The 15,826-nt window shown below is 44.5% G+C and overlaps 1 protein-coding gene across 8 annotated transcripts in view; it reads right to left on the bottom strand.

Annotated features, from left to right (window-relative positions):
- Nucleotides 1–15,826, bottom strand: part of FGF12 (fibroblast growth factor 12) — a 224,000-nt gene that overhangs the window by 75,791 nt on the left and 132,383 nt on the right. For 7 of the 8 annotated variants that reach the window (XM_027685483.1, XM_027685480.1, XM_027685477.1 and 4 more), the window contains one exon: nucleotides 2,851–2,961. The exons of the other annotated variant lie outside the window; for it this stretch is intronic. In XM_027685483.1, the coding sequence (XP_027541284.1) occupies nucleotides 2,851–2,961 (111 nt within the window). The remainder of the gene's footprint in view (nucleotides 1–2,850; nucleotides 2,962–15,826) is intronic. 8 annotated transcript variants of the gene reach the window in all.

The raw sequence follows: 15,826 nt of genomic DNA, 5'->3' as shown, positions 1-15,826 counted from the left end.
TGGAACACGGTGTTCACCAGCTATTTAATTGTGCTAAGATGACTTCTGCATGGAGAATAGATGGTCATCCAGGGTGGGAAGGACTGTGCTGTGGACATCAAGAGTGCCCTTCTCGGCCAGTGGATGCAAGTTAACCAACCCCTCTCCAGGGGTAGGGAAATATTTACCCAGTCTTTGATGAGTTTTGCTCTTGCACAGACTTTTAACTGGCTGGTCAGGAATCTTCTTGAGAAGTGTTTTAAAACAGAAAAGAGCAGAGAAGTAGATCTGTAAGATGTTCACTTAGACAAATAGGTTTTGACTTTCTTCTGGTCAAAAATGGAGATGTTTGGAGGAACAGAAAAGAAAAAACTCAGTCTGCTTTATTTTGGCACTTACAAAGTGAAAAATTCTTTTGTTTTGAAGCTGTAACTGGAACTTTCATATATTATAAAATGTTCATTCAAACTGAAGATTTATGAAGGAGAGCATGTGGCAAAAAGTTTTAAAAAATTGAATAAAGCAGAGTCTTAATTTAATTTTCAGAAGCCAAATATGATCAGGTTGGATTCTTTTCCTCTTTTGAGATCCCCTGAGATCAGGGGATGGGGAATTCTTTGGCTTCGACCTTCTCCCAAAAACTTGTCCGAACTTTGCCAACACAGTCCCTGACTTTGAGCCAGTGGCTTGGCACATTTCAGCAAGATGTCTCCTCCTGTCCCACCAAGCTGCTGAGGAAGGGCTGCCATCTCACCAGATAAATTTACACTCTAAAAGTGCACTTCATCTATTTCCAAGTAAGAAGACTGGGTAGAAGTGGCCCTCAGGTACTCAGCACCTTGCCAAAATAATTTCTAACATTTCTGGTGGCATATATAAATCAGTGCTGTTTGGGCAATTGGGGCCCAACCTCAGCCATGGGAACTCAGGAGGTTCCCCTGCACCCACTGAGGTGCAGCCAGCAGCAGCTCCCCTCATCTCCCCTGTCAGCCTGAAATATTGCAGAACTGCTCTTGCACTTTATTCTCCTCAGCTGTTTACCTAAATTCATCTCTGCTCCCATTTAAGCCCATTACTTTGTTGTTCAGTCCTCCCTGATAGATGAGGGTAATGAATCCCTGCCATCTCTAGCATATCTTCCCATGTTTTTGACAAATAGGCCTCCAATGGGATTTTCTGCAGCTTGAAAACACCCTATGTCATCTTTCTTTAGGAAAAAGCAGATAATATAACCCAACACTGGGTCATTACTCACCCACTAAAGCCCACTGAACTCACCCCATGTTTTGGTGTCTGCCTGAGAGTATCACAAGACCAGACTCTTCTTGTAGGAAGAGACCTGCTCAGTCCCTCAGAGTAAACGTGTGTGTGTGTGGAGGCTCACGGATTCTCCTGCCTCCACGTAAATCAGAAGTTGTGTCATTGCAACTTGCAGTATTTAATTTGCTCAACACCAGTATATGAAAAAGGACTAAAACCTGACACTTGCATCTGCTACAGGCCAAGTTTCTGCTGAATGCAGCCTCTTGGGCCATTCCAAAAAGCCTTTCCAGCGATCCGCAGTCTCAGTCACCCTCTTCCCAAAGCCCCTCTCATGCATGGAACCCCAGCCCTGGGCTGGCTGCAGCAGGGCAGTCCCACCACACACAGTGGTCCTGCTACAGCACTCTGCCAGCTTCTTGGGGATGGGGCAAATACATGGATGTGCAGCTGCAGCCACCTTGCACCCTCGTCCAAGGGCACCTTCAAAGTACAATGTCAGTGCCGTGCTACACGTGTTGCGCCTCTTCAGACACCCCTCACTGCAGCCCAGGCCCTGCCTTACTGGAGAAATGCTGCTTTCAATCCAACTAGGAGCTTCTTTGAATCAGAGCAAGATTTGTCTCCAAATTCAGCCAGCTCCTCCTTTCACAAAGTACATAAAGTTTGCTTCCATCAATCCTACCACACAGATGAACTTTTGTTCATCTCTAGTAATGACTGGGAAGACACCTTCCATGCTGGTCAGGTTAGATATACTTCAGCAGTGGTACAGGGAGCTTCAAATCAACACAAGATAAAATAACACAAGATTTGAGTCCTCCTCTGTTGATGCAATTTGTGGCAACAAGGCTCTGAGCTTAACTGCCCACTCAGAAGCATCAATCTGATGTCTATGCAATGTAGAGATGCTGCAGAAAATACTCCACACCTTTTTTAACCTTTTGAGGAGTTTTGGTATTGACTAAATAACTTCTTTTGCAAAAGGAAGACTGACTACAGCTTTGCATGTATTTAAACCAATAAAGCTCCTGGATGTAAGCATAGTTTTTAAACCTGTGTGACTCCGCTTTTGCTGGACAGCACGAACCCAACCCCTTTGAACAGGGTTTTGGAAGACGACCTCCTTTCACAAGGTCATTCAATACCCTCAGTCTTTACACCAGCCTCAAAGCATGATGCTTCAGTGAACAGCTGCTTTCTCCAGCCCAGAAATTCCTGATGCTTGCTGAATTTTTGAGGATAAAACAGTGAAAACAATTTTCTCCTCTTCTCCTTGGAGAGAGAATTCCCCGTATCCTTTACCCACGTGGCATGTGTATAAATATAATCTCCTTTCTCTTCTGGCAGCAATTCAAATCATGGGTTTTATTCTCCACCCCACCCAGATGGCAGTTACAGAATCGGGGCAGGAGGGAAGAAGATCGGAGAGGAAACATATGAAATTATACAGGCAAGATTTAAAGGGGAAGGATAGACAGGAAAAAATGTGCAGAAAACAGCTGTCTTCCTCCTAATTCAATCTTTTAAAAAATGAAGCTGCACAAGTGAGACCCACTAGGTGATGCATTTGATTGTAATTGGGTTGCAAAACAGGCTAATTTTTCTTACTGTAGTCACTGTTTTCGTCCTTGGTCCCATCAATTGTACCATCTGGGTGCATCTGCAGGAAGTATTCCTGCTGGCTGAATAACCTTGTCACAATTCCTTTCAGCTGGGGTTCTGCAAAATAATAATAATAATTATTATTATTATTAGATATACCAAGTAGCACAAGACCCCATTTGCTTTTCCCCCATTAAGCCATGAGTAAATGTAGAAGTGTTTGGCAGGTAAGACAGCTTTCTGTGATTCCTTTCAAGTATGGATGTAAAATATTCATGTATACGCAGATGTACTGGCAAATAAAATTGAGATCAGATGTGCAGGTAAAACGTAACACATAGTTGGTGCAGCAGAAACAGATTATGGTACATCACTTCACAAAGTTACTTACCGAATGGAAATCTTTAAACAGTTTATGTATTCTGGATATGCCACTTATTCAGAAGAGTGTTTCCTAGCAGTGTTGCAAAGAATGTGCCCATTGTTTCTTATTCTGCCTGTGAAGCCAACTACCTTGCTTTCTGTAGGGTTGATTCACTATCATGCAGTCCCAGTTTTATGCCAATGAAAATCCATTTAAATCACTGGTATTATAGTGGTGTAAACACAGAGTAACCGAGTGTCAAATCAGGCTGCATGAGTCCAACTGTGTGGGACTCCAGAAGCAAAATTCCAAAAGGAACAGATGCAAGACACCTCCAAAACTGACCTATGAAGCATTTATGGGCACCTTAAAACACCTCTGTTTTAAAATCCTGCATGTCCTCCCCTTTGAAACCGTGCGCCCCACACGCTGGTAGATGAGAATCTTTGTCTCTAGCAGGGTCCTTTCCCAGACCCTGTGTACCATGAGTCAGCCATGTCCTGGCTAGGGGCTTCCCTATTAACTCTGCAACATCTTACACCCTCCTGCTGAAAAGGAAAACACAAAAAAAAGCAGAAACAACTTAAACTTCACATGACAGAGGTGTGCAGCTTTACCACCTGTCTCCCTGCCATCCTACCTATCAAATACAAATTAAGCAGTCAAAAATAAATTCAATTGTAATCATTCTAGTCTTAAAATTTGTCACAGGCATTGCTGCTGGAAAGGAAGCGAGCTGGCTACACGTGAGCAGACACACACTGGGATGACAGAGATCCTCCTTGTGTGACAGGAGGTTGTGGTTTTATGTGACCACCCACCAAAAGTAAATAAATAAGACCTAGTTATTGCTGGCTCAATGGACAGGAAAAAGTCCAGCGTAGCATACCAAAATCTCCCCAGCCTCCTGCCTTCCATGCCTCCAGTGAGGCTGTTTAATAAGCCATAGTCATTATGTAACTGCGGTCACGTTGTGTGTGAAGTGTCTCCATTAGGAGCCCCTGTCTTGCTGTACAGCTCCCCTCGGAGGGAACCCTCAGCCTGCTCTCCTGCACTCACAAATCCTCCACGGCAGCGGGACCTCGGATGCTGACAGGCTGCAGGTGCAAAGGATTTCAGCTTAGAAAACTCCTCCACCAGCCGAGGGAGAGTCAGGTACTATTTCATAGTTACAAGAGCTATGAACTATTTCATAGTTATAAATCAGTGTCAGCAGGTTTCCATGCTGCCTTAAAAAAAGTGATTTTAGTGCAATGAGTGCTGAAGGCAGGCTTTCTCCCAGCAAGGCTCAACTCTGGGACAGTAAATAAGTACAATTGTACTGGCCATCTACTAAAAGCTACCTGGTCAAGCCAGTATACGTCAAATTAACACTTAGATTGAGCTAAGTGTTTTGCTCTCTTCTTACCTAAATGAATTACCTATTTTGTTGAATGCAGCAGCTTGATTTTCATTAGAAAGGCATATCAAAGCTAGAGAATATGAAAAGCTGTATTCTCAGGCACAGATGACTGCACCACCCTCCTCGAGCCTGTCCCCTTCCTCCCTTTTATCTAATAATAATAATAATGGCCCATCTTCGCGAACGAAGATTTGGGGAAAGGTCTTTTACCTTTCCAGCCTGCGCAATGGATTTTTTTAGGTGAGACACAGCCTGCACTGAACTGAGCCCACCCTTTAATCCTAAGGTTCATCTGCCGGGGCCAAGCAAGCTTGGACAATGGCAGTGAGGTCCTCAGGACGTAGGTTTGTTTAGAGTGTCCTTCTCATAGATGGATGGCCACACAGGGCTAACGACCTCCATCAGGCCAGGAGACTGGGATTTGAACCCGTGGTCGCAGCAGTGAAGGTCCTGCACGCTAACCACTAGGCCACCAGGGGTCTCATATTACTTTTATCTAATACCACAATAGTAAAGGCACTAATAGGCACTCTCTGTTATGAGACACCTATATTTGAGTCCCTGAATGAATCTTAGCCTCAATTTTACTCGCTAGTTAAATTTTAATGTTTAAATATTTTGCACAAAATAGAAGAGATCCCAGAAGGAGAGATTTAGAAGATGCTGCTGCGTCTTTCTGATGTGCTGGGGAAGGGGGAGGGTCTTGTCTTAAAGCCCCTCAAGTATAAGAGGAGTGGAGATATAAAATAACCCTGACCTTGTCTCTTTTCTTGGGAAAACAATTTAGCTACAGGATATAAGGCCCTTTCCTCTTTCTTTGGAGCGCAAACTATACTTCAATCATGCAAATCATTTTAGAACAACATGAAAATCTCTGTCACTTTTACTGAATAGCCTATCAAATAAAACATTGACCAAATCTGCTCATTATTAGGAGTGTTATGTAGTTTTTAGAGTTTATCAGAACAGCACCCAACCATGGCAGTCTGACAGCAGCAGAGCTCCTGTGTCTCCTCACTGCACAGATCCTCTTCTGCAGGAGCATCCCCAGCCAGACTCATTTAGGATGCCCTGTAGCACCAGCAGACAAATGCCTCTTCCAGGCACCAAAGGATCAGAAAGCACTTTGGAGACAGAGATCTCACCTAGTTTCTGCATTTCTTTGGGTCACTTGCCACAGGAGAGAAACACTGGTGAGCAGCTGCACTTTTGGGTACCCACGTGAACTAAACACAGAAGTAATGCAGAGACGTGCACAGCCAACACTGAGTTCTCTGCCCTAACCCAAAGAAGACTAGGGAGTTGCCTGGGCTGTGGGTGATTTGTCTCACATAGGACAGGCATTTCTACACCTGAGCTGGGCTCTCTTTGCATCCCAAAAAACAACAGGCAAGTCAGGCCAGATCCATAGGGTACCAAAACCACCTGTATCTCTCCAGTCACTGCAAAGAGACCAGCTCAAACACAAACAGGTAGGCAGGTGACAAACAGCTGGCAGAATAGCTGCTTCCCATCAGGGAACCTCTTATCTTATATCTGGGCATAAAGTGAGATGCTGGGATTTGTCATTCATACAGCAAGCAGTGTGGCTGGGAGGCCTACAGACAAAATTTTAGGTGAAGGCAACTTTAACACAGAACAAGGATTTACCCATCTTTCTCACTCACTACAGAATTACTACCTGAACAGAGAACTGTATAATCACGGGAAAGGAATTTTCCTGCTAGCCTAGAGGCAAAACTCTGCACATGACTTTTAAGAGACCTACTTTTGTCATATCATGTATTTTAACATCAATTCTTTCCATCTACAGAGCAATTTTATCAAAGTCTTCCAGCATTGCTATCCCTTATACTGCAGCAATAGTGCTGAAAATCTCAGTTTATAGAAAAAACTCAAAACTAGTAGGCCTCCTTGGTAATTAAGGATGGTGGGACACCCTGATAAGTCAGAACAGGAAGCAGAAAGGCAATGAAATAGATGGAGAACTTTTCGGTTTTGCAATAAAAAAAGAGAAGCACCCTTCCCAGCAGGCAATATTAACAGTGCTTATTCAAGCACTGGGGGGGGGGATAAAATAAAACACCACAACCTTGATACTTTTATTTGCCTAAACTTCCCTCAATGGTACTGCTCCAGGCTATAATCAATAAGAGAAAGAAGCAAATCATAAAAAAATGAAAGAAAAAAATGCAGTACAGATAAGCAAAAATTCTTCCATGAGCATTTTTGTTCTTTAATTCACAGAATTTACCACAAATCAAACTTAAACCTACCCTCTGACCTCAGCCCTGTGTAGCAAGGGTACTCAAATCCTCTTCCTTTTAAAGGAGCAATACTGCATTATACACTTGGGATAAATAAACCTATTCCTCCCACTCAGGCTCCTCTGTACATGCTTCTGTTTTGCTGTAGGAGCAGCTTTCCCTGCAGAAATAGAACTAAACTAATGTGGACAAGACTTCAACAAAAACTTAGTATCTCCCTAAACACAAAGTCAAATACCTCAGAATGGATTTAAGAGAGATTTATTGCTGCCTTGATCCCAAAGCACTGACTAGACAGGAGAGATTTCCATGCAGTTTGTACTCCCAGTGCAGACTCTATGCTACTAGGTTTCCCATGCAATAGGCAAAAAGACATTTTTACCCCTATTTTATAAGCAATACTGCTATACTTTAGGATGCTTAATTTAAAGAGCCTGTTCTGGTTGCTCATACACAGCTGTTGATGGCTGGGGAGTGCTGGAGAAAACTCATGGAATCCTCTCCTTTTGTAGATGTAGTAAGCTCAAATCCTTCAAATGTGGTGATTCCAGAAGATGCAAGGGAAGATCATGCCCAGGAACCATCCACAAGGGACACAGTCAGTGCAGAACAGACCAGTAACAGTAACACAGAACAAAAGCTAAGCCATGACTCTCTTCCTAGTCTGCAGCATCTTTCCCCATGGTGAGGGCACAATTCTCACCTAATGATCCTTCTTAGAGCAACTCGCTGCACATCCTCTGAAGGGCATCCCGCTTGCTCCCTTTTCCACAGGCCAAATTCACCACTTCTGCCTGTCCTGCTTTTAACTTTCTGAGCCCTTTGACACAGCTGAGGCTAACTAAATCATGATCTGACTGCTAATCTTCTTGCCTCTACTTAAATGGTAATGTGATGCTGCCATTATTCACTTCAGCTGTTCTGTCACTGAGCCTTAAAGTCATCTCAGTTCACCATGAGCTCTGCTGTGTTTCCTGCCTTATTGTGCAGCTACACAGTGATTGTACCTCTCCTGGGGCTTGCCAAGGACATGATAGTTGCAGGGTGCTCACACGTACGTTTGTTTGATCTCCAGGGACACGCTCACTAAAGGCCAGGGGATCACATCCAAATCAGCTGCTCTGCAGAGTCACATCCCTCACCCTCAAACTGCAGGTATTGCTGAAGGTATTTGCTGTGTTCTATGGGGAAAACAGCAAGAGCATTGACAGAAATATCACTGGCTCTTTAATGACCTTTTCTTTCAGTTCTCCTATTTAAGGTGAATAAGGAACTCACCCCTTTAAGTGGAAAATGGAGAACACGCAAGCAGAACAACTCCCCTTAATGCAGAGAGGAGCTATGAGGTTATGCAGCATTTAGCAAACCCCCAGTGAGGGCACTAACTCTTGCTTATACCCATCAGCAAAGCAGTGATACAAACCTGAGACAAAAACCCTATACTCTTATCACTGCTGTAGGGTAGCTCAATTTGATCCAAACCCTGAGCTCTGAAAGCCCAAAGAATAGGGCACAACACTGACTTCCAGCTGCAACTCCACTATGGAAGGCAGTCTGCCACAGCCTCAATTCTTGCAATTCACAGAACGCTCCTTATTATGGCAATACGAGGACCTGAGGCTGCAGAAAGCCATTCCCCCCTTTGTCTTGGGCTGGGAAACCTAGAGGGACTCAACAAGACCCTACTCATAGAAGTCACCCTAATCTGAACTCTCCAAGTCAATGGCAGGGATCTCAGAGGGGCCACTTTTCAATGATCTCCTAAAAAACATGAAGGGCTTAGTGATCTTTCAGGGATTTGAGCCACTGGCTCCAAGGACTCCTGCAACTCCCCGCGATGCTCTGGTTGGCAGGCAAGCCTCCACTTGAGGTTGCTGGTGCAGAAATGCTTTTAAATCCACTCCAAAAGTTACTGTGCTGGGTGCCAGCCGTACTCTGTGTGGGTTATGGCATAAACTCTGAAATTCTTGGGGTTACCCACACAATGTGCTGTCACACACGAGAAGACTCTGCTAGCTCAGATGAGAAGCAGCCATTTTCTATTCAGCAACTGGTAATAAAGTACAAGGAAGGTACCTATTGTGGGATTTCAACAGGAGACCTGCCCATTTGTCAGCTCTCTTTTACTGCAGATCAACACCTCTGCCGAGTCTTAGCACAGCAAGGCTGTCAGAGATGCCAGCAGCAGGCTCCAAAAACAGTCCCTCTGGTACCTGCTAAGGACATCGGTCTGGCAGGGGAGAAAGCATCTCCAGCCCTCATCTGAACCACAACTCAGCATGCTGCTGACTCCCTTCTGTGCCTGTGCAACAGTTTTGCTGAGGATGTGACTGCAAACACAGGAACTGTAATACATCTCAGGAGTATATTTCACCTAAATGTTCTTCAAACATTTGTTTATTGCAATTAAACATTTTAGCCTGGAATTTACACATTCCATTATTCTTATTTTCCCCCATTCAGGCTGCAGCTGTCATAATGGGAGGTTGATTTATGACTCACCCAACCAGCACTCAAATCCTTAGCACACCAAACCCAGCACACAAGTCAGAGCATAAACTGCTCCTAATTTACTTAGATTAACTCCACATTTAAAGTGCCACTGCAGAAACCGCAGTTCCCCTCCCCTGAAAAGGATGGGTTCCAGAATACTTGATAAGCCAAATACTGTAAATACATGCAGACAGAGAAGGGCACTGAAATCCCTCCTTTGGAAGTACAGTATTAATGAAGACTTGTAATAAATCAGCACAAAAATGCACCAGCGAGCTCCATGCAGATAACTATGGTGACAGGCATCAGCACAGAACTCAGGGATGAAAAGCTGAGGGAGATAAATGCTGGAGGTTTTTTACCAGCCAGGAGCTGTTAAGTTCTCCAGGGTGTTTGGAGTTAAGATGAAGTGGCTGTCTCAAATTAAATGCATCACTGTCGGCGTAAGTTTAATAGCTCAACTCGCTGCAAGGATTCACTGAATCCATCCAAACTGGGAAGCTCAGGAACAAGACTTGCAGCTGTGACAGGAGCTGCTGCCCTTAAAGACCAGGGGTGTGTTTCCCTGGCCAAGCATCTTGCCCAACTCTCCCAAGCAGTGACCACAGCAGACTGTAAGTCTTCAGCAGACACTGCACATGACTGGCTGTGGCTGCACCCACAGTGAGTCACGCACGGAGCAGGTCGAAGCATCCTGAGCCACATGGAGGAGTCCTTGAGGACTTTCAACAGTGTCACTTGGGTGCAGAGGTGGGAAATCCTGCTGCAAAATGCTGAGCATTTTCAGCTCCTACAGGAGTCACCGAGTGCACAAAAGTGCACAGGCGGAGGCAAGGCACTTCTTTCCCAGCCCCACAGTGTCTTCCACAGTTTCGGTGGCTAAACTCAGCAAAATTGTTTGGAGCTGAAGGACACGCTCTGCCAGGATGGACAGGGAAATGTCACCTGTAGCATCCTTAATAACAGGCAGTGAGAGGGCAAATGAACTGCAGAGCCAAGGGAGGTAAGTGACATAGGTGAGCATTTGCATTTATTTAGATGTCTCCTCATGCTGCCTGCACAGAGGTCAGGTCACACTGGGCAACAGTGGCTGCCCAAGTATTAGGGGGGGCTCTGTAGAAAAGCCAGGCATCCAACCCCACCCTGTAAATCTGCCATGAACTCCTTCAGTTTATATACAGCCATTCGGCTTGATATGTCACCCAGCCTGTGAGTAGGATGGAGAGATGTAAACAGACTGACTGATGCTAAGATTTGCTCACGAGGTCTGTGACTCTAGGGGCACCAAACAGTTGACCCCAGCTCCTTTCCCAGTGATGCAGAATGAAGGCCATGCTTCAGTTAAACATGATTACAGGGTTAGTGTCACCCTCCAGTTACACAGCATTTATCTGGAGAAGAAAATGACTCTGGGACAATAGGGCTGCATAGAATACTCATCTATTTACTCATCTCAAGTGCAAATCTCCACCCAGGTCTAAAAACTACAGAGAAACAACTGGTGTTTCCAGGATGCATTACATGAAATAACAGGCTGTGCTGGCAGGGACGGCTTCTGCATTTGAAGGACACGCTTCCAAAAATGACATTTCCTTAACTCAGAGGGATGATGGGCTCAAGCCGATGACAGCACCCATCAAAGCAATCGCCTCCTGTCACCATCAGTGAGTCACTAGAGCAGAATGGCACCTTGTAGGCAAAAAGAGCATCCAGAGAAGTGATTTCCTTTCCTGTGCTGGTGCCTGCAAGGAGGAATAGCAATTAGCTCTCCAGCATGGAGCACAGCTGCCTGCCTGCACCCCTCCACTATGCCTGCTTTGCTCTTACAAAGATGAGTCCCTCCAGGGAAGTCTTATTTCTCACTTGTAGAGTAGGTGGAAAGGATGTGGTTGCATGGCACTGGCACTTATGCAGGCCCTCCCATATCCAGGGAATCAGCTTTACACAGATGTTAATACAAGTCAGAGGTGAGGGACAGAGAAAGGAGTCATAAAAGCATTGAAAACTGGGGTTGCAACACGGCATCACTGCTATATGTCTCTCCAGACTACCCTTTTCCTAGGCACCTATGGATGTTAGAACTTAGGGAAGTCACCCTGCAGCTCACTCACTCTCCAAGATCTGGATCCCATGTGACAGCCACCTAAATTCCAAGGCTTAAGGATTAAGAGGTACAAAGTCTTGGATGAGTTTTCCTAGAAGGTAAATGCCAAACTAATGTATGTGACACATGAGCTACTCACTCTGCACAAAAGCCAAGGACAAGACAGACATCACCAGCACTGCAGGGCCAAAAGAGGAACAGGAAGGCCACTGCAGGTGAAACAGTGGGATGGCAAGCGGATGAGAATTGATGGCCTAACTGCTACCAGGTATTTTGGCACAAAATTGCTGACTACCTCTGGGTGAAGCTGTCTAGATAAATATTTTGATGAAAAGTCTGGAGTAAGAGTAGTTAAAGCTATACACAAACTCCATCTCAGTAACAGAGAGAAAGAGGGAGATCTGAAAAGAGTACAAGTTTTCATGTTTTCTTTCAACACAACATTTTGTTTGGAATTTTAATGAGAAAAAAAAATGTTAGGAGTCAGAGATGAAATCCAAAATTTCATCTTATGTACAATGAAATATTAAATTGGATCTGAATCCTCTTCTCCCCAGAAACTTCTTTTATTTGACCAGAGAACTAAAAAAAAAATCAATTCTTCATACAGTTAAACTCCTGGGTTTGTCTTTGCCTCCCCTAGGATGTGGTTTATGTTGCTCTGTTGATCCAGTGTGTTTTAGCAGCAGACAAAATTTCAAAACATTTCCTTGCAAGAGCAATTTTCTCCACCTGTATTGACTTGAGCTCTGATAAGAAAACCAAAGCCTGGCAAGAACAAAAGGCATAAAGGAGAGATGTAGGGCTGTTCCAGAAAATTATACAAGGTGAGCCTTTTCAGGTAAAGGAATTAAAAAATTAGAAATTTAATGGAAAAGAAGTTGTAGCTACAGCTCCTAAGCTGCCATTTTCCAGCACAGTCAATGCCTTGGCTACTGAAGGTTAAAGCTTGCTCATAAGTATGGATAGCAGAGCATACAAGATGTATTATTTATTTTGAGGAACACCCTGCAATTATTCCTGACATATTGTGTAATTAGCCAAAATTACAGCATATTCACTGAGAGTGAAACAGAGGATAGCATAAATATTATGTGTGAGCCCACAGTCACCGAGCACATTTCATTTGGGTACAGACATGTCTCCATGAACCAACCATGTGCCCTTCACGGAGGCTTCTCCCTGGCCCCCCCTGGGCTGTGCCAGCTCCCAAGAAAACACAAAGGGGAAATGTCAGGAGTAAAATCTAGACTCTCCCTATGCCAGCAATGAGAGCTCAAGAGCTGCACAAAGATTTAACAAACAGGAACACCCACACTGCAGAGCTTTTGGGTTGAGGGAGGATTGAGCCCAAAGCTCATACCAGAGAAAAAGGGGCCACAGTTCCATGATCCCAAGGGAGGTGGAAAGGAAGGCTCATAGGATGTCTGGAGAAGCTGCCTGCTGGGCTTGGCTGCCTGCTGGGCTTGGCTGCCTGGAGCTGACAGGAGGGAGAAACTGAAAACCAGCTCTGCCCTCTTGCCATGCTTGCAGCACCTCTCACACTGCAGTTTCCCAGAGAGAGGGTTTCCTACAGAGTCTCATGTCACCCAGACACATCCTAAGGACTTGTTTGGTGGGTCAGAAATCCTGGGGAATGTTGTGGCAGCGCTTTGCTATGTGTACAGTTAGAAAGACTTTGTTTTCTTGACTCCAATACGCAACATAAAACTTTTTCACAATCAGTTAAGCAAATTTCTTCCTGGTTTCCTACAAAGATTTTGTTTGGATATTAGGACATTCTTTCTACCTAGAATTTGCTCCGTGGGAGGATATAAAAAAACAAGTTTAAAAACATCCTTCTGGGGAATGCACATCTGGAGTCAGTGTAGGACTGAGGTTGGACTAGTCAACACGGGGGGGCCCTTTCAGCCTTGCTGCTGGATGACCACGACTTGGTGGCGTCATCACACTCCTGCACCCCCAGTTTTTGAAGGACTCCATGATAGAGTCCTCAGCTCCACTCACCTTGAAGTGCCCCATGCAAGGCACCAGATCACTGTTAGTCCTCAGATGAGCAGGGCAGACACCATCCCTGCTGTTCATGCCTGCCACATTGCTGTGATTTATGCTATTCTCAGATGCTAAATCTCTCCACTTCCCCCATCAATCCAACAGGCCTGAAATACTGCAGAAATGCCAAGAAGTCCCTCACACAAACAAAACACACTATGAAAACAACTATATCAATCTTCCACCCTGCTCTGAATGCCTAGAAAAGTAAATTCATTAAAACAAAAAATGGACAGAACATACTATCAGCAAGTACTGAGCAGAAATTAATCACTTCAGATGCTATCGGTCTTGGGGAGGGTACCTGGTCCTATCAACACCAGGTCTCAGAAGTGCCCTGGGTAATCACTGGGTTACTGGCTCAGGGTAAAATTTGAATGCCAGTGTCACTCTGCAAACTTTCTATAACACCAAGCAGTAACATCCTTTTTTGCTACAGTATTCCTCATGCAATCTTGCAGCATTTTCCAAAGGGATGAGCATCTGAAACCTCTTTATTTAACAGGTAGTGAGCCTATGATGTGGAAAAATTAAAGCTTGAAAAAGTTTGGTTGTATTACAAGAATTTTTTAGTTCACTGCACTAATGCAGCTTAAGCATTTCTGTAGCAGTTTGCAAGCATTTTTGACCGAAAATTATGATGTTACTTAATTTTAACAAATCTTACACAACACCCAAATGCATAAAGAAAATGTGCTGCTTGTGCCACTCTGGACTGAAACAACATTACACTTCAAGAGGCAAGAACATGCTAAAAATGGCCAAAACCCACCATGTGACTCAAAGTTCTTTCCTTCTGCTTTGTGAAAATACACCTTTCTTTATCTGCATAATTATTTTAATTTTCCACCAGAGCCAAAGGTTTCCTTCAAACTAACGAAAACACTCACAGTGTGAGAAAGTCATCACCCACTTCATGTCACCTAAAGCTCTGTTTTAAATAACGCTGATGTTTTCTTGTTCATCTCTCAGCACAAACACCTCATTTCTGATGTCAGGCAGCCCGGAGGACTCCAGCAATGCAGGCAGTCTCTCCTGACTGCTGTCTTGGGAGAGAGCTGCAAACAGTGAGCTCCCTCTCCAGGAATGCGTGTGCTGAGGATGAGACAGTGTAGATAGAGTGAAAACAGAAAATCTGCCTCTCCAACAGGTCTCCGAACAGAGCTCCTGCTCCTCCAGCTGCCCAGGAGGGCTCAGAGAGAAGGAGCTCTCAAACTTCACCTGGTGGTTTCTAATCATTCAGGAGCCGCTATTGGGCTCTACCTCTGAAAACTAAAACTTATGTAATGGAAAGTAGAGCTGTATTTTTGAAGAAACAGAAAGAAAAATAGAAGAAGAAATGTTTAAGGAAGCGAAGAATGTAGGAGTGTCATGGAATTAAATGAAGTAATAGACAAAACAAATGTTCAGAAATGTTTAAATAATGATGCTCAGCCAGCAGGCAGAGCCTGTACTGATGAGCATCACACTACACTATAAAAAGCCAGCAGAGAACTGCTGGTTATAACTGCACGCTCTGCCAGACCTTTTAGCCACAGAAAATCCCCACAAGAGAGTGGTGTCGATCACCAGGGAATGACCGCACAAACGGCTGCAAATCGATACCGGAGGCTGCCAGCAATTCACACCGGCTCCGGTTACAGGAGCTGTGCCAGGGAAAGCACCAGCTAGGAAGCAGGTGGATGGTCCAACCCCCTCACCTGCCAGCCTGTGATCCCTGCATCTCCTGCAGCCTAGCGGCTCCCAAGTCCCCAGGGAGCATCCTTCAGCACGCCAACCCTATACTGGGCCTCAGCAGCCAAAATCAGTGTATTTTTTCCTAATTTTTACAGCTTGTCCATTTTCTGGAACATGTGAACTGGCTTTTTGCAGCCTGGCTTCCCTAGCAGCAGTCCCATCCACTTGACGTTTTTCAAACAGTTTTGCTTTGGTACGTGAATGAAATGTATTTATTTGGCAGCTTGTGCAACATGGGTGGCAACTACTGAGCAAAAAACTATCCGTGCAGCCAGCAAGGGGAGGGGACGGCCAACTGTGCTATTCTAGATAAATATCAATTAAGTGAGCATGTTCTATTAACCCCAAGACCTGACTCTTTTCTTCCTTCATTTCAATCCAAAATCCTTAAATATTTCAAGAAACGCACATTTCGGGGAGGTGGGTGGGAGGGGTGGAGGGGTGTTTATCTTAACTGCAGTCAGGTTTTGGCTGGGAAAGAGAAACAAGTAACAGAATTACATTGCCTCTCTGTGGATATTTTACCAGTTCAGAGCATGTAGCTGTCCTCTGGATGTAACACG

The sequence above is a fragment of the Neopelma chrysocephalum genome, unplaced genomic scaffold (assembly GCF_003984885.1).
Source record: "Neopelma chrysocephalum unplaced genomic scaffold, ASM398488v2 Primary Assembly neopelma1_69, whole genome shotgun sequence".
Classification (NCBI taxonomy): Eukaryota; Metazoa; Chordata; class Aves; order Passeriformes; family Pipridae; genus Neopelma; species Neopelma chrysocephalum.
Note: the sequence above shows the minus strand (reverse complement) of the source record. Positions and strands in the feature narration are given on the sequence as shown.